The sequence below is a fragment of the Callionymus lyra genome, chromosome 1 (assembly GCF_982586985.1).
Source record: "Callionymus lyra chromosome 1, fCalLyr1.hap1.1, whole genome shotgun sequence".
NCBI lineage: Eukaryota > Metazoa > Chordata > Actinopteri > Syngnathiformes > Callionymidae > Callionymus > Callionymus lyra.
This window is the reverse complement of record NC_141818.1, coordinates 9,226,960-9,246,930: the sequence shown is the minus strand read 5'-3', so window position 1 is coordinate 9,246,930 and position 19,971 is coordinate 9,226,960. Positions and strand designations below refer to the sequence as shown.

At 37.0% G+C, this 19,971-nt stretch overlaps 1 protein-coding gene across 1 annotated transcript; it reads right to left on the bottom strand.

Annotated features, from left to right (window-relative positions):
* Positions 1 to 5,401: 5,401 nt before the first annotated feature.
* Positions 5,402 to 18,539, bottom strand: LOC148087862 (solute carrier family 28 member 3-like). Its single transcript, XM_087798440.1, has 17 exons — positions 18,463 to 18,539; positions 18,207 to 18,304; positions 18,045 to 18,145; positions 15,985 to 16,174; positions 14,071 to 14,215; positions 13,898 to 14,011; positions 13,757 to 13,834; positions 12,118 to 12,198; positions 11,924 to 12,004; positions 11,715 to 11,840; positions 11,521 to 11,651; positions 10,322 to 10,490; positions 10,061 to 10,258; positions 9,916 to 9,997; positions 7,875 to 7,973; positions 5,919 to 6,033; positions 5,402 to 5,822 (listed from the first exon to the last, which is right to left on the bottom strand). The coding sequence occupies exons 1-17, from the start codon at positions 18,514 to 18,516 to the stop codon at positions 5,711 to 5,713; spliced, it is 1,974 nt and encodes a 657-aa protein (XP_087654566.1). The 5' UTR covers positions 18,517 to 18,539; the 3' UTR covers positions 5,402 to 5,710.
* Between the last annotated feature and the right edge of the window lie 1,432 nt (positions 18,540 to 19,971).

Genomic DNA, 19,971 nt, shown 5'->3' with positions numbered 1-19,971 from the left:
TTATCAGAATGATCACAACAATCAAAGTAATGAATTAATTTATGCTCTCAGACAGACGTCCAGAGGGAGGTTGTTGAGGAGACATGATCCGACGCATTCCAGCCCAACTGTAGCTCCAAGACCTTCATATTCTTTCTTACGCCTCTTTTCCTGTGACACTTTCTTATTGGCCATCCATCCATCCATCCATCCATCCATCCATCCATCCATCCATCCATCCATCCATCCATCCATCCATCCATCCGTCCGTCCGTCCGTCCGTCCGTCCGTCCGTCCGTCCGTCCATCCATCCATCCATCCATCCATCCATGCATGCATCCATCCATGCATCCATCCATCCATCCATCCATCCATCCATCCATCCATCCATCCATCCATCCATCCATCCATCCATCCATGCATCCATCCATCCATCCATCCATCCATCCATCCATCCATCCATGCATCCAACTCATCTCTCTGGACTAACTCTCTCAGTATGTTTATTTAAACCTAGGTTATCTTCTGTAGATCATCCATACATCTAACACAATCCATTATAGTCGGTTTTATCCGGACTTTGGCTCAAAAGCGCGATGCTCTTCCGGTCACGGTTTCTGTATTACGGGTTACACGTGTCCACAGGTGCACACTCGAACATGCCCGCATCAGGAATTTAAAGAAATGAAAGAAGAAAACAAGAAAAAGTACTGCTATAATCTTGATACGCTCCTGTTGTTGCCTATTGCAACGCCCTTGAAATCCACTCAGGGTTTTCACATGAGGACTGTTGAGGTTTAGGCCCCCGATAGTAAGCAAACAAACAGGTCCTAATGTATCCTCAAGGGCTTTCCATCAGCTCTGTTTAGAACCCCGTCACCATGGCGATGTGACAATCTTAGCAATTGATAGGGATAACTAAGTACACCATCAGTCCGGCTCGAAAACATACAAAGCGCTTGTTTGTCCGCGGGAGCCGGCATCGCGGCCCCCTTCAATGCCCCGGCGCTGGAACATCCAAATATGATCCTAATTGATGGAGAGATCTGGCAATTTGGTGGGGAATAGCCCCGACCCGGGGCCCGAATTAATTTGCAGAATTAGACTAGCACTTGATATTCATCAGATCCTCGGCGCTATCAGGGAAAGTCGGACACTCGCTAAATTACAAGGGATGAGAAGATAAGGAGGGACAAGTCGAACACGAGAAGATATATATTTGATTATTTATTGTTGTAAAAGTATAGTTGATGCTTTTAATTTGAAGGTTAAACACTGACGACCCCTGCAGAAGATTGGAAAGTAGATTTGAAGCGGCAGATAAAGTGAACGTTTGCTCGGAGAAAAAAGGAAAGAAAAAGCAAGTGAAATGTGAATTAGTGCTTCTCTGATCCCAGCGGGGGTCCATCTCTGTCCCTCCAGACCCCCCGCCGCCTCTCCACACAATATGTGCGTGTCTTTATTTGAGTGACTGACACGGTGATGTGGCACGGTGGTCAGCGAGTGTGCGCACTGGTGTGTGTGTGTGTGTGTGTGTGTGTGTGTTTCAAGCTCCCAGCAGGGGTGGAAGTGTGCGATGAAGGGCACATGTGGCTAAACACAGGCTCGCTCATAAAGCCACTGAAGCCGCTTTTTTTCTTTTTTGTTTTTCTCAGAACAATTGTTCAATTCCCAGAAGAAACGGAGCAGGAGGAGGATTTATCTTAACTATCGTAACGCCTAGTCTGCTGGATGTTGGATACGTCTGTGTGGCTTTTACTGACACATATTTTGTCAGTTGTCGCAGGTTTTTTTTTTTTTTTTTTTCACTAATTCAGGAAGTCCACGTAGCCACGCCCCAACGCTCGCCAACATGTCGATCGACCACATTTTAAAGTCGTACATGGATGTAGATGAAGAACTCAATATTCTTCTTTCTCCAGTTCGAGTCAGAGAGATGAGTCATTCTACTACGTTCAGCTTGTTCCTTTTTTATTCAATGATTTAATTTGTTTATTTTTTATTTATTCCACTAAATGTTTTTTTGGGGTTGGTTTAGCAGACATGTCTATTTCCTGTTTTATTTTTTTTAAATTAGCTTTTTTTTCCAAGTCAACCTCTAATCCAATTTTCTGTTTTATCGTGATATAAGTGTATAAAATTGTACTTAACCGCCCCTGTAACACAAGCTCTATTAGAGACATAGCATCCATTTTTTCTGTTTTAAACATACAATATTTTCCTGGTATTTACAAGTCCTTAGAATGGGATCTTGAAAATTATTACAATATACAAAGTGTTACATAAGTTTTAACTCAGACACGTGCAGCTAGCCTTAATATTAGCTAGCTAAGCTAGCAAGTGTAGCATTCCGTTTAGAACCTCCTTCACTCAACGTTACCGTTGAAAAGTTCAACTGTCAAAAAGGCAATTAAAGCAAATTATATTGTGTGTGAGGTTGCTTGAGACCTTGGCTCCGAAACCGATGTCTCCCTTTTTTTCATTATAGCCAGAACATCTAAGGTTTGACGAACACATTTCATATTTCAACAGTTTCTAAGTCCATCAAATTGTTTTCCTTCAACTCCATTTATATATTTGTAGAGTGCTTTTCCAGACCAGGGCCACAAAGCGCTTTAACAATCAAAACAAAACTCAATAAAATATATACTTAACAGGTCAAGATAACACCGAGAACAACACAGGAGTCTCAGAAAATCAAGGAAAAGCCTGCATGAATAAAAAATGTCTTAAGATGTGTGAGAAATCACATTTCTTTCAAATCATTTTTGAAGATGAAAAGTTTGAAAATAAAATAAAGCAATAACAAAATGTTTCAAAAAAAATAAAAGTGCTTGTGAAAATCCGTAGAATAACTCGATTAGATTTGTTTTTCTCCTCAGACTGACTGAATTTTCAAACGTCTCTTTTAATGATTCAAGTCTTAGCCTATACGCTAATGTTTTGTTTAAATGCTAACACAAAGTTAAGACCCTGTACAAATTTTGTAATGAAAAAAAACCCAAACCAAATAAAAACAGTCGGAGCGACCGAACAATGAACATCGTAAAGAAAGAAGTAAATACGACCCTGAATACGGTGGAGAAAAAATGTCCAGTCAACACATCTAAATATGTCAACTCGTGTGTGTTTTTAGTCGTAAATCAAGAAATGAAAAACAACCTAAGAGACGCCGTAAGCAATGAATAGAGAATAATGGAGCCATCATATGAAAGGACGTCCATAATAATGATCGCTGAATATGAATCTGTCATCGACCGGACCGATCGATACTTTCCCCGCAATATAGCATCACAATTGTTCTCCAAGAAGCCTTGTAAATCCCACCCCCCAATTTAGCTGCTAATCTGTTTTCCACCATTTGCTCTGGATCTCTCCACGTTCTCCTTTATGTCCGTGACCTCCATCATCTCAACTTCTTTTGTAGGGTTTTTTTTTCTCTCTCTCTCTCTCCCTGGAGTAGCTGAAGGATCTTCATCGTCGTCCTTCAGCTGCTTTTTTTTTTCTGCTGCTCTTCATTCTCTGCTGCTGGAGTGGTGCTACACGACAAACCCAATATCCAGCAGCCTTAGACTCCAAACACGCTGCCTATTTTCAGTTAAGACCACCTTTTTATTTTTCCCTCCAGTTCATCAATTTTTAAAAAAATCGAGATACTTCTGCTGCGGATATTGAGATTCAATTTAAAAAAAAAAGGGAAATTATGACATTTTGTTGCTTTAAAATATAATATTAGTAAATAAGTAAGTAATTTTTATTTATATAGCGCTTTTCCAGACCAGGGTCACAAAGCGCTTAAACAATCAAAACAATATTCAATAAAATATATACTTTAAAGATCAAGATAAAACTGATAACACAACAGAAGTTCCAGAAAATCAAGGAAAAACCTGAACAAATAAAAATGTCTTAAGATGTATAAATAATAGTAATTACAAAATGAAAATAACTGATGGTTTTTGTTGATGGATACGTCCAAGTTTCTTTGGGATGTAGCAGATATATTCGAGGACTCCTTCAAGAGGGCGCGCATGTTAACATGGTGCCCTTAATCTGCCGCATGTGTCAGCGAGCGACTGCTGGGGCCAATATTCGCTCGCCGTGGGTGTGTGAGATTCACACGTATGATCTCGCCTCCTGCCCGACAAGAAAGAGGCCATCTGACCTTCTGATGCATTAATGAAGACAGATGTGTGTGTGTGTGTGTGTGAGTGCACACACACTCTTCTGAAGGAGACTGACACTGTCACCTGTAATTAGTATTAATAACAGCAGATGAACTGTCAGTCAAACCAGGAGACAGGATGACATGGAGAAGACACCAGTGACATCCAGTGGTCACAGGACAAGATTCTCTTTTTTCTCAGCCTAGAAACCTCTCCTTTCCTGTATTGTTCTCTGTGTTATCTTGATTTTTTTTAGTATGTGTTTTTTGAGTATTGTTTTGATTTTTAAGCGCTTTGTGACCCTGGTCTGGAAAAGCGCTCTATACATATAAATGACTTACTTACTTTAAAAAATACATATGAACAAAACATATGAATTTCAACATAATCGATTCATTTCTGTATTTTTAATTATGTATAAATAACAAAATCAATAATATTATGTCTGTAATTGAACTCATTGATGGATTTTAACCCATATTACATTGTTTGTTCTTATTCCGTTCTTGTTGTATAGATTTAAAATAAATAAATCCCTCTCCTCGTATGTCTGTGGAACATCTAGAAGTGACAGTTCCGAGGACACCGGACCAGGTCCTGATCCCGAGAGGAAACAAAAGGTCAGATGAGACTATGGGCGACGGCTCGAGTATCGAGAAGCACCTTAAAAAAAAAAAAAGGTTATAGGGAAGAATGAAAGATTCAGTACCAGATAGAAAATAAGTGAGACACTCGTCTGGCCCCGGGTTTCACATTTCTACAGTGTTATCTACAGTGAATATGTTTTATATTTTACTGTTATTATTCGATTTAATTCTCAATTATTTATTGTCAACAACATGTTCCATTGAAATTGTTTGAATAAAAATTAATCAGGCTTCTTCAAGTTCATCAATTTATTATTTTTATTTAAAAAATATATGGTTTTCTACTCTTAATCACACTTTTTTTATTTCATAAAAACTGAAAAATAATTTTAACTATTGTACTTAGCATAAGGTTATATAAACGTTAAATATTGGGGTTTGTTTCCTAATTTATCATTCTCTACGTTACAAGGAAACAACACATGTTTGTAAACCCATGAAAATCATGACAACTTAATGACAATATGACAATGAAAGGTGAATAAAAAGCAGCTTTGAGACGTTCTTATTAATACTGTCTTTTCATCTCACGTCGGTAACTACCGCTGCCAAGGAGACTGTACGACGTCTGCGTTGAAAATAACTCAAAAAATGGGTGATTCGATCGTAACAACCTGTTTTGTTGACGTCCCAGGAAAAGATGAAGCAAAATACCATCTGGATCCTAAAATAATTTGAAGAGTCGCGAAACTCCGTAACACAACTGGATTCTCGTTCAGGTCAGCAAGCGCCTCCTAGTGTTCCATTGAGATCATTGCTATTGACAACATTTCAGATGCTAAAAAAGGAATTGAGGTATTTTGACGAATACATGTTTTTCACTTTTTAAAAAGAAAACTTCTTAAAAAAAATAGTCATAACTTTATTAAAATAATCTAATCATGCCTGAGTGTGTGTGTGTGTGTGTGTGTGTGTGCGTCAAACCCCCCAGCTACAGTTGAAGTGTGTGGGGGGTGTGATTGTACAGCAGGTCATCAGATTGTCGTCAGTAAATCCTTCTCCGATGTTCCACGGCTCGGACGCGCTCACGCTGCAAGTTAAACACACCCACGACGTTGAGTCACGTTGTTGCCGCAAATGTTGACAAAAGTTAGACACACACACACACACACACACACACACACACCTGTCATACAGCTGTGTGCAGCAGCTGAATATCTCTGTGCTGGTGTTTGTGTTGCTGTTGTTCAACATGGCGCCCAATATCTGCGGACAGTTCAGTTGTGGGATGTACAGCATTCCTGGGAACAACAAGTGTTGCGTTATCTCAGGGTCAAGGTGACCCGAAGGCCCGAAGACAAATGTGTTTGTGGTATCCCTTGTGTTATCTCAGGGTCAAGGTGACCCGAAGGCCCGAAGACAAATTTGTTTTTAGTATCCCTTGTGTTGTCTCTGGGTCAAGGGGAAAGGGATGCCACAAACACATTTGTTTTTAGGGTCACTGGGTCACCTTGATCCTGGGATAACACCAAGGGTTAAACATAAATAAGTACATGGGTACACTCGAGAGAATTTTACTTAAACATTAAAGATACTAATATTTTATTGATTATTTGAGTTAAAGAAATACCAACTTGACACTCAACTACACAAGAAAAGTGTGGCCCGGGGACCACACACAGCCCTTTAACTGTATTTATGTGGCCCTCATGGGGTAAAAAATCATGTAGAAACTAAATAAAAAATATATATATATATGTTCAACCCTAAATATGATCATATGGTTGATTTTAGAACCTTTTCCCTCCTTTTTTGTGAGTATTAAAAGATTTAAGCTAATATATTCAATAGACATAAACCGAAAAAAACGGATTTTTCTAACACATTAAAAAATAAAAATGGAATAATTTAATATTAATGTTATACAATATAAAACATTTTTTTAGTACTTATTGTCAGTTCACTTTTTCATACCAATGTTTGAAAAATAGTTTTTCATGATGATATTTTATTTCAATTACATTCTGAAAAATGGTTGTTTGAAGATGATTCTTGTATGTGTACATTGGAAGTTCTTTATCAGGTTGTTTTAATAAGGTTTCTTTTCTCTTTTTTTAAAATAAAAAATCCATGATTTAAGTTTTTCAAAATAACCATTAGACATAACAAAGAGTCAGTTAAATCCAATATCTCGTCTCGAAAAACGCTATATAAATAAATATTACTTACTTACTTACTTATATATACAAACAAGGAAAGGGCCCAAAACAGAACCCTGGTGTACACCATAGTTTTTACAAGGAATACAATAGGAGCCATAATATTTATTTTAAAATTACTTTTAAAGCATGAAAGATACTACTTTCCTACCCTTTGAGTGTATTTATGTGGCCCTCAAGAAGTAAAAGATCATGTACAGTAGATATTAAATTTAAAATATATATATATATACATTATTAGATCAACCCTAAATATGATCATAAGGTTTTTGTTTCAGAACCTTCCCCCTCCGTTTATGTAAGTATTAAAAGGTTTAAGCAAATTTATTCAAAATATATAAACCGAAAAAATTGCTTTTAATATCAGATTAAAAAAAAAGAAAATTGTTTTTTTGCATATTCAGCTTGATTTGATTAAATATCTTTTTGCACTTGTTTATTTATACTATTTCCTTCCTGTTTTCACATTATATTCAAGTTTTTTCGCTCCTTGATTCCTCCCATAAGGGCCCCTCGCCACAGTTACAATATGACCCCTGAGGAAACGTAATTGCTCGCCACTGCTCTCCACACAAAAGTGAATCACACTATAGCAGTTGCCATGGCGACATACAGTAAGTAATGATATAGGAAAAAAAAAAAAAGAAGCTATTTCTATATCAAACCAGATGTAACGGCGACGACAGATTAATGAAAATAAAGTGGAGACGAGATCACGTTAGAATTAAAATCCTCGTGTTAGTGCGTGTAGAGCCGAGCATGTGTCCTTGAATATTCATGTGAATGTGTTAAATGATGATGAATAACGTGGTTCTTAGCACCTCAGTCGTGACACCGCGGCGTCATACATACACATCGCTTCATTACACAATAAAAAAAAAGGGAGTTACTCAATAATAAAAATAAAAAAAGGGTGAGTTCACCTGCGACACACGCCGTCATGAAGCAGGAGACGCTGCCGGCGATCAGGGAGCGTAGACCGCAACTGGAGATGTCGGCGCGTCTCTCCGGCGCCATGGCGGCTGCAGGAAGAAGAAGAAGACAGAACCATTCTTTGTTGCCGTCCGAGATAAAGCGGCGCATTGTCGGGGATTTTTGAATTCAAACAACATCAACCTGTTTACTAGATGAGTGGCAGCGCGGCACAAAGGAGGAGAAATTAAGTGTGAAATAATGAATAATGAACACAAATTATCACAGTTGGTTTCCCTCTTGGACTTTTTGTAGCTCCGGGGTGCTTTTGTTTGGCCTTTTCTCATCTCAAGTGTGTAATCAACACATCCCACTGCCTCGCTGTCCCATGAACATGTGACCATAGATCTGTTTCCGTTTTTTTAACAGGTTTTTTTTTATCAGTGTTACAAAACAAGAAGCTCACCTTCTCTCCCTCTGAAAACCAACATCTATTTATCGAGTGGCAAGTAAATACACTCCCTCCTCTTGGACCACAAGTCCCATATTGCACTGCGACACAAGTATATATAGATCTGAAAATAAGAACCAGATTTTTTTTAATTGATCCTGAAAGAAACTGGCAGCCAGTGAAGAGTTTTAAGATCAGGGAAATGTGAGTTCTTCTACTAGAGCGGGTCAGAATTCTCGCTGCAGAGCTATCAAGTATCTCTTTATTTTTAAGGTTTAATTTTCTTTATGTTACAGTTGAATTTCAAGAGGGTATATCATTTATTATGCATATGTTTTTCATGAAAATTATCTTTTTTTTTCAGGAAATTGTTATTTATTAAAATGTATTTTATTTTTCACGTTTCAAGTTGTCATTTTGCTTTAGGATTTTGCACATTTGTTTCAGGAAATTGTCATTTTGTTTCAGGAAATTGTCTTTTTATTTCAGGAAATTGTCATTTTGTTTCAGGAAATTGTCATTTTGTTTCAGGAAATTGTCATTTTGTTTCAGGAAATTGTCATTTTGTGTCAAGAAATTGTCATTTTGTTTCAGGAAATTGTCATTTTGTGTCAAGAAATTGTCATTTTGTTTCAGGAAATTGTCATTTTGTTTCAGGAAATTGTTATTTTGTCTCAGGAATTGTCTTTTTGTTTCAGGAAATTATCACTTTGCTTCAGGAAATAGTCGTTTTGTGTCAAGAAATTGTCATTTTGTTTCAGGAAATTGTCATTTTGTTTCAGGAAATTGTCATTTTGTTTCAGAAATTGTCATTTTGTTTCAGGAAATTGTTATTTTGTTTCAGGAAATTGTCATTTTATTTCAGGAAATTGTCATTTTGTTTCAGGAAATTGTCATTTCGTTCAGGAAATAGTCATTTTGTGTCAAAAAATTGTCATTTTGTGTCAAGAAATTGTCATTTTGTTTCAGAAAATTGTCATTTTGTTTCAGGAAATTGTCTTTTTGTTTCAGGAAATTATGACTGCTTCAGGAAATAGTCGTTTTGTGTCAAGAAATTGTCATTTTGTTTCAGGAAATTGTCATTTTGTTTCAGGAAATTGTCATTTTGTTTCAGGAAATTGTCATTTTGTTTCAGGAAATTGTCTTTTTGTTTCAGGAAATTGTCATTTTGTTTCAGGAAATTATGACTGCTTCAGGAAATAGTCGTTTTGTGTCAAGAAATTGTCATTTTGTTTCAGGAAATTGTCATTTTGTTTCAGGAAATTGTCATTTTGTTTCAGGAAATTGTCATTTTGTTTCAGAAATTGTCATTTTGTTTCAGGAAATTGTCATTTTGTTTCAGGAAATTGTCATTTTGTTTCAGGAAATTGTCATTCTGTTGTTGTTATCAGAGGAAATGCCTTTGTGTTAAAAATAGAAATATTTCCCCCTCATGGCTAAAATGCTCAAGTTCCATCTCGCTCCACATTTCCTCCCACTGGTGTCCAATAGTCAGTGACTCTTCCCTTCCGGGTCAGTGATCTACTGTCTTTATCTTACAACTTACTCTTCAACCTCGGTCACGAAGAACCCCGAGATATTCCTGACCAAGTCATACTCACTAATGACTCCTATTGACATCCCTAAGGAGGCGAAGTTGGTAAATCCACACAGAGCGTAGGTTGCTATGGTCTCAGAGTGAACCTGTGTGCGGAAGAATTTTAAATAAAGTTTGATCCACACGACAGATTCAATGTTGAGTCGTACAGAAATATACTGCTTGACGTGGTCGATGTATTCCGGGCCTCCCGCCTTCCTCCTCTGGATCAACACGGACATCTTCTGATAGGCCACGAACTCGTTGATGAAGGTCTTGGTCCCGATGAGCTCGGCCACGATGCCGCTGTCCTCCCAGGAGACCCCCAGCATGAAGGCCAGAGGTCGGAACACGTAGGAGCAGATGACCTGTTTCGAGCAGAAAACATTCCAGTGGAAGTGACGGGATTGAATTCTGGGAAGTTACGCAACTGAGAAGCTGAGCTCGGGGTAGTCCAACGTGCCGCCCAGCCAGGACAGCATGGCGTCCAGGAAGGAGAAGATGGCGATGAAGGCGATGAGGTTGACCACGATGGAGGCGATCAGAGACACGGAGGAGCTGGCGCCTTGAGAGGCCGCCTCCAGGATGTTGCCACATTCCCTGTCGGCAGAAGGTGAGATCGACGTGTTATGGACGGTATCGATGAATCCATGCCGTATGAAGGATGACACCCGAGTCACCATTGAATAACTATTACTGAAGATTTTTTATTTAAATAATGTAGGAAAATTCTTGTTCAAGATTATTTTCTGTTACTTAATGTCTAATCTAATCTAACCCCATATTTGGTTTTTCAAAAACTGCTGCACATATTGAAAAATGCCCCGCTTTTCGTTTCAAAAATGAATATTGAATGAATGGTACATGGACCGTTTGAAAAATGTTTAGTTCAAGATGTATTTTTTAATTATATATCAGAAAAATGTTTAGTTCAAGATTTTTTCTTTACTTAATGTTTAAAAAATTATTGTTTTTTCACAAAGTATTCTTATTTGATATCTGACTTTTTTCACTTAAAGTTTAGTTGGAAAAAAAGGTTTGTTGAAGATTAATTTTTTACTTTGTCTAAAAAAGTTTTTTTTCAAGATGCTTTCGTAATATATATTTTCTGTTAAAGATGAATTCCCCCCAAGGTAATTTTATTTTACTAGGAGGATTTTTTTTATTGTTTACTAAATTGCTGGAAAATTGTTCCTTTAAGATAAAAAATATTTTTTTTACTTCTTTGTGTCTGAAAAATGGTTCGTTAAAGATGATTTGTGATTAAAACCTAATGAATGTTTTTTTCAAAATGATTTTTGTGTAATGATTCATCATAATGCTTATAAATATAAATACACTGTATACATCTTTTTTTTTATAATTTATTTTTTAATCTACGATAACAATAAAATAGGGCCAAAAACAGAACCCAGGGGATCTCCTTAAGAGCTATCTCTGCAGATAAAAGTAACATTGTGTTTAATAAATGTTTCTGATTACAATTTCCAAAAATAACTATAAGACATAACAAGGAGAGGGCCAAAAACAGAACCCTGGTGTACACCATCGTTGTTACCAGGAATACAGGGCCCACATTATTATTATTTTTTTAATTAAATAAAAAACTATTGAAATACTACTATCCCACCCTTTGTCCATTTTAAGATCACGACCGCTTGTGTACGCTGGCGTCTCCGTTTCAGGCCAGAATATTTTGGCGGCGGCGAGCGAGGCCGGCGCGGACATGAAGGAAGCCGTCAGCAGATGAGTAGCATCCACCTTGACGTGGAAAAAACAACATTCAAGCTCTTCTCCTCCACGCAAAGTCCATTTGTACGTCACCCCAAAAGCGATGAACGCCCCCAGAATGGAACCGGCGATGCTGGCGAACCCCCCCGTCATCACGGCGTGAATCTCGGAGCAAGTCATCTGATGTATGTACGGGCGGATCAACAGAGGAGACTCGGTCTGGACGAAAAAAGGAAAAAAAAAGACGGGCGTCAACGGTGGGATGATTGTGCTGCTGTTCTATTGACCGAAAAGATGTACACCTGCCCCAGGAATATGTTTCCTGCTGCAGCCATTGATTCTGTAGGCGACGTTCCCATGGTAACCGTCATGAGGAATCCAATCTTGGTGTTCGGGAAAAGTCAAATGAACAACATCAGGACCATTCATTAGCGGATCTAACAGAGGAACTGGTCGTTGAGTACGGAGAATATTCGTCAACGTTCCTCTCGCTCACCTTACAGATCAGCCACTGCATGAAGCCGACGTGGTAGAGGACGGAGATGATGGAGCTGATGAAGGTCAGGATAGGCATCGCCTGCAGAGGGTCAACGACACATGTCAATCAAAATAAAGATCACTTCATGCTCTTTTTATGACCATTTACACAAAACAAAACAAAAAAAATAAATAAATAAAGTGGACATACAGTCCGGCAAGTAATACTGTATATTTGAATATATGTACACACAGATGAACATAATTAATTATTATGTATTTACTATTATTATTTATTATAGCAACAGTGAACCACAATGCCTTTCTACAAACTGCTAGATTTATTGACGGCGGATTGGTCGCTACAACATTTTTAATTTTTTTTTTTCTATATCTAAGTCTATATCTAAGTTGCAATGTGAAAAGTAATGGACATCTGTGATTGGTTGGCTAGGCTGCAAAGCATTATGGGAGCTGTTCGGGACACCGTAACTAAGAGGGTTGTTATGATGGGTAACAAGTCATATGCAACATTGAGTTCACAGTTTCAATTAAGTGTTGTTAATATTGACAAGTAAAAAATTGACAGGATCAATACTAGTAATGGAATGATGAGGTATCATGATACAGTGTGTTCACTACACAGGTGTATCATGATACAATGTGTTCACTACACAGGTGTATCATGATACAATGTGTTCACTACACTGCTGTACCATGATACAGTGTGTTCACTACACTGCTGTATCATGATACGGTGTGTTCACTATACAGGTGTATCATGATACAATGTGTTCACTACACTGCTGTACCATGATAAAGTGTGTTCACTACACAGCTGTATCATAATAAAGTGTGTTCACTACACAGCTGTACCATGATAAAGTGTGTTCACTACACAGCTGTATCATAATAAAGTGTGTTCACTATACAGCTGTATCATGATACAGTGTGTTCACTACACAGCTGTATCATGATAAAGTGTGTTCACTACACTGCTGTACCATGATAAAGTGTGTTCACTACACTGCTGTACCATGATAAAGTGTGTTCACTACACAGCTGTATCATAATAAAGTGTGTTCACTACACAGCTGTATCATGATACAGTGTGTTCACTACACAGCTGTATCATGATAAAGTGTGTTCACTACACAGCTGTATCATAATAAAGTGTGTTCACTACACAGCTGTATCATGATACAGTGTGTTCACTACACAGCTGTATCATGATAAAGTGTGTTCACTACACAGCTGTATCATGATACAATAGGTTCACTACACAGCTGTACAAATATGTAATATATGTACAATATGTAAGATTGAACATGTTTGATTCTGGCTCCCTCCACTCTTAGAACAGTGCAATTACATGGTTGTGAAAACTGAAGCCCTGACACTATTGTCATCCTAGTTTACAAAAACAAAATAATAATACGTTTTAAAAAGATCTTTGATGAGTTTTGAAAACATTCTGTGTGTTGTGTCAGTTTTCTCTTGTTGTTGTTTATGGAAATAAATGCAACTACCACCTCTGAGGCACTACTTCAAAGAAGTTTGCTAAAGAAAACAAGATGTTTGAATAAAAGGAGAGCTTTAAACGCATCCCTGAGTAACACCACACAACCCAAAAAGAAGTTCAAAAGCAACAGTTTTACCTTGAAGATGATGAAGTGATCTGCGTAACTCGCACCGAACACAAACTCAGAGCCAACGTCTGCAAACGACAGAAAAGTCTGCAGAAGAGAATAAAAACAAATGAGTTGATCCATCAATAATATGTGATGTTGTTGACAAACCTCCGCTTTATCACCGATCCACTTCAGAGCGACGTACCCGGTAGTCGTCCGGAGGATCAGCAGACCCAGGACGAACTGCAGCAGAACCCCGAACACCAAGGTCCGCCAAGACCACTGCAAACACACGAGTGGAATCAGCACCGACCCGGGATGACGCATGTGTGGATTCCAACCTTGAACGGGTGTTTGGAGAAGGCCATGGTGAAGACGATGAGACACATCAGGCCACAGAACGACATCAGCTGTCGGGTTCCTCGCTTGGCCGTGTCCAGAACCAACCAGCAGACCACGAGCACCAGCAGACACACACACAGCAGCCTGGTGTGTGGTTGAGGAAGTCAGTGAAGATATTCATTAAACCATCTCCTCTGGTCTGGTCACCTTCAGATCTATGGATTATCTCCAGATTAAAATGTGTTTTAATCGGGATGAGAAGCTCAAATATCTTTATTTGTTTTGTTAAAAGTTCATTTTTTATACAAAAATATTGACTAACTAATTTATAGTTATTATTATTTCTATCTAATATTTTTGTAACCTAAATACATTTATTTGTATTAATTTCTCAATTGAATCACATTTTTGTCAACAACTGTCCTTTTCATCCTTAATATGAAATAAAAAACATGTTTTTTTTAAACTATAATAATCAGTAAATGCTTCCATTAATACGAAAAGTTGCTAACTGTACTTGAGTACATTTAGTCTTACCACCATAAAGGTTGTCTTGAGAGAGAAAAGGGAATAATTCCATAAAAATAAACATACATAATAATATTCCTCAAATAAAATACAGATAAATGAACGTACCAACAGGTTTTATTTAATATAAAGACAAAAAGTTAAATTGTTAAGAAAGGGTAGTTACAAGTGTGTTGTCATAAGTAAAGATAGTTGTAAATATACATACCTCATATTAATCAAATAATATACTGATTACTTAACTTAAAAAAACAAACCAAAAAAACAGGTTTTATTTAAAAATAAATGACAAAGAGGTAATTTGTTAGTCTCACCAGCATAAAGGTTATTTTGAGAGAGAAAATGGAAGAAATCTGAGCATAAATAAACATAAGTAATCATATTAATCAAATAAAAATACAGATTAATTACTTAATTGTTATTAATAAATGGTATAAAATAGGATTTATTTATTATAAATGACAAAAAGGTCAATTGTTGAGGAAATGCTACAAGTGTGTTGTCAAAATATAAGTCTATATAATTAAAGATAGTAACTGACAAAATATATAAATATTGGAGGAATAAATAGAAAATAAATATAATAAATACAACTAGGTTACAACAGTAATGGATGATAAAATGTTTCCTTTGTTAGAATATATCAGTTTTCCCCACATTTCTATTGTGAATCTTTTGAGGAAATGTATTTCAAATATAATAATATATAATCAAATTGTTCTTTTCTCTATTTCTCTATTCAAAGACTCTTTTTCTCTCCTCCTCGAGTTGTTTGGCTTGACGGCATAATGTGGCCTCATGGGAAATTTAATTGCCCACCTGACCCAGAGAGATGTTGATGAACCGGGTCAAATCTCGCCTGGTGGCGAAAACTAAGATCTTTGAGGTTGAACATCATTTTTTTTCCCCCGTCTATTTGCCGATGAATTTAACTCTTTATTTACATTTAAAACCGTCTTTAGCTGCACAGGAAAAACCTGACATTTAGGTTCTGGGAGTCATTTGTCGGGGTTTAATATGGAGATGAACTAATGGATCTAATTTAACGACGAGAGGTCTGTAGGAGACTCTTTCTCTCAAGATGTTTTTTTGCTTCTTAGGAGTGTTGGAGCAGTTATGCTTTTCATACGAGCGCAGCGGCCATCTTTGCTTTCTGCTGCCCTGTTTGACATCCGCAGTCGTGCTGATTCCTCAAACAATACGTCCACTCAATCTGAAGATTTTTACTGTTGCCAGGAGACAGAGAGGTATTGCCACCACTGGTGCAAATCACTCCTGCTTCTTATTTCTTTTTTTTCTTTTTTTTTCCAAAGCAAAGTGCTGCCACCACACAACACGCAACGAAAGTGGTCAACATGTGTTGGTGTGTGTGTCCACTTCCTCACCATCTGATCCAGAACCAGTTCCTGGTGCATAAATCCCTGATAGGTTCCAGTTTCTCCCAAATCAAGTCACCATAGCGCTCCATCGACCAATCCCAGGCCAGGAAGAATATGGTTACCAAGGTGATGACCAGCAGAATGGTTGCGCGTTCCAGGTCCAAGACGCACGCCGCGATAACGATGGCCATGAAGCCTGTGAGCGAGAAACACAATTCATTTTGAAATCTCAATAATAATCACTTATAAGAAGAACATTATAAGTAGATGAAATGCATGTCTGTGTTTCTAATGATTTGATAAGCTTGTGTGGGGGGGTGGAGCCCATCACAGCTGGACAGGACCCTATTCCAAGATACATGTTCGCTACACAGCTGTATCATGTAGCTAACACACAATATCATGATACAGAGTGAACACACTGTATCATGATACAGCTGTGTAGTGAACACACTGTATCATGATACATTTGTGTAGTGAACACACTGTATCATGATACAGCTTTGTAGCGAACACACGATATCATGATACAGCTGTTTAGTGAACACACTGTATCATGATACAGCTGTGTAGTGAACACACAATATCATGATACAGCTGTTTAGTGAACACACTGTATAATGATACAGCTGTGTAGCGAACACACAATATCATGATACAGCTGTTTAGTGAACACACTGTATAATGATACAGCTGTGTCGTGAACACACTATATCATGATACAGCTGTGTAGTGAACACTATATCATGATACAGCTGTGTAGTGAACACACTATATCATGATACAGCTGTGTAGTGAACACTATATCATGATACAGCTGTGATGTGAACACATTGTATCATGATACAGCTGTGTAGTGAACAATATATCATGATACAGCTGTGTAGTGAACACATTGTATCATGATACAGATGTGTAGTGAACACATTGTATCATGATACAGCTGTGCAGCGAACACACTACTTCATGATACAGCTGTGTAGTGAACATATTGTATCATGATACAGCTGTGTAGTGAACACATTGTATCATGATACAGCTGTGTAGCGAGCACACTACTTCATGATACAGCTGTGTAGCGAACACACTTTATCGTGATACAGCTGTGTAGCGAGCACACAATATCATGATACAGCTGTGTAGCGAGCACACAATATCATGATACAGCTGTTTAGTGAACACACTGTATAATGATACAGCTGTGTAGTGAACACATTGTATCATGATACAGCTGTGTAGCGAACACTATATCATGATACAGCTGTGTAGTGAACACATTGTATCATGATACAGCTGTGTAGTGAACACATTGTATCATGATACAGCTGTGTAGCGAACACACTACTTCATGATACAGCTGTTTAGTGAACACACTGTATAATGTGTTCATTACACAGCTGTATCATGATACAATGTGTTCACGACACAGCTGTGTAATGAAAACACTGTATCATGATACAGCTTTGTAGTGAACACTATATCATGATACAGCTGTGTAGTGAACACATTGTATCATGATACAGCTTTGTAGTGAACACATTGTATCATGATACAGCTGTGTGATACAGTGTGTTCATTTTGAAAGCCTTCTAGAATCTCTGCTTTATAATCTATATTATAGATTCTATAATATCCAATTAAACCTGGCATCACAAATTTCATCCAGTGGCCTTTCAAAATGAAAACACTGTATCATGACATGTTCACTACACTCTTAAAATCCAACTTGCGACCGTTATGAAGATTCAATCGTTTCAATGTCTCGTATTCTCAGGTAGTGCTCGAGGAGGATCACAAGGGAGTCAAGGTGAAAAGGTTGTCTTAAACTTTCTGAATTCCTCAAGGTCTTCCCTAGAGCGTTGAATATAGACCTTTATTTACCTTTTCAAATAGGATGTGTGCTGACAACTTGTCTGTTAACTACCTTTAAACAGGTCATCAGCCACAAGAGCTTTTTTTTAACTTAAAAATACTGTTGATTCTGGATGAAAGCTGGTGGGAAAACTTGTGGATCCATCAGGATATTGTTGTGTTTATGTGATTAAGGACAGACACAGTTCATCTACCTGCAGTTAAAGTCACGTACACAGCCATCCAGAGCTTGTCCTGGTTTTTTTTCAGAAAAGTCTTGATGGACTCGAACATGTCCTCCAGACACACTAGAAGACTAGAAGACAACGTCAGAGAAGTAGAAAGATAAATGCAATAATAGATCAAATAAAAAGGACCTTTTCTTCTGTCTCTTGACTCTGTTCAGATCCTCATCCTCCTCATCTTCACAGTTCTCTGACAGGTCGTCCATCTGAATCTGAACTCGTTCCTTCTCCTGTCAAGAGACATGGTTTCACTGATGGTGACACATACAGAGCAAACACATGTCCTCTTCTACTTCAACAGGTTTGTTTGGATAGTAAGTAAGTAGTTAGTATTTTTTTTTTTACAGCGTTTTAACGTTTTAAATAAGAAGTAAAGTGTAGCAAATACCTGAAGCTCGAACGCTTGGTTCGTCTGTCCTTGTTGGGATTTTATTTTCTTCATTCCTCCCCAGTCGTTGACTTCACTTCAGGATGTTCCCTAAAGGAAAACAAAACTTTTAGACACACCTGTCGTGCCGTGTCTCCTCCCACTCGCCCTCTTTGTATATATTTACCTGTGCAAACTGTGACTAATAATAGGATTTTAATCCGCGGTTCTGCAGTTTTTTAACGACCATCGACGTATTTTTGGCATATATTGACATCGTAAATATTATTTAATAAAACAAGACGTCGTTTGTTAAAATAAAAAAGGTAATTTAAATTGTGTGTGTTGGCAAAAAGTATGTTATTCGACTTGTTTTACTTTGATTTAACATATTTATATAGTCGTGGATGATGAAGCGTTTGTGGTTTTTCATCTCAGAAAAGTGTAGTGTCCATCATACAGCCACTAGAGGACGCCAGTGCACCGTTCTTTAGGACAAAAAAACCGTAGTCGGTTTACAACAAGTTCTTAAAGTCAACATCGCTCTGTTTGAATACCTTAATTTAATTCATTTAAAACACAACTTAACATGGATGTGTATTCAATGAAAAAACGGTTAAGTTCTTCAAATTTATCATGGTCAAGAATTATTTTATGTAAGTAAGTAAGTATTGTAAATCATTTTTATTTGTATAGCGCTTTTCTAGACCAGGGTCACAAAGCGCTTAAACAATCAAAACAATATTCAATAAAGTATTTACTTTAAAGGTCAAGATAAAACTGATAACACAACAGGATTTCCAGAAAATCAAGGAAAAGCCTGAACAATTAAAAACGTCGTAATATGTTTCTTAAAGGAGTCATATGTACATTTATTTTCAATTTCAGAACGTAAGAAATCGACATTTAAAATAAAAACAATCTAAAATAAATGAGTCTCTGACTTTTCATCCTTTTGCACTAAATGTCTAAAGTATAAAAGAAAAAATACCAATTTGTTGATTTGACGATAACTCTGAACATGTCTAAGTATATTTCAGTTTATGCTAGTTCTTGTCAACAATGTCTTTATTTGTTGTTTTTTAAGCACGTCTCAACTTTTATAAAGAAAGAACCCAACAGTTTTAGAGTAAATATACTTAAAAAAAAAAAATAATACCATGTGTCATTTGCAACGTAATTTATGTTATGTTATATGTTAGTTGCATTTTTATCATTTTTTTTTTAATTAACAAATAAATCCTAACATAATTGTAAAATGCAAGAATTTCATAACAATTAGGAAAAAGAAGAACCTTTTTAACACATACACACATACATGATCCAGAAATTCAGTTAAACAAATGTAATTTGTTAAAAAAATGACTTTTTGATTGTAGTTACCTTTTTTTATTAATATTATGGTCGTTGTTATTATTATTGTTGTTATTTTTGCTGTTATTATGAGTATTTTTTGTGACTATCAGAGATAAATAACCTCAAACACAACTCTAACTCAAATGTTAACATGATTTTTGACATACGCGTTGG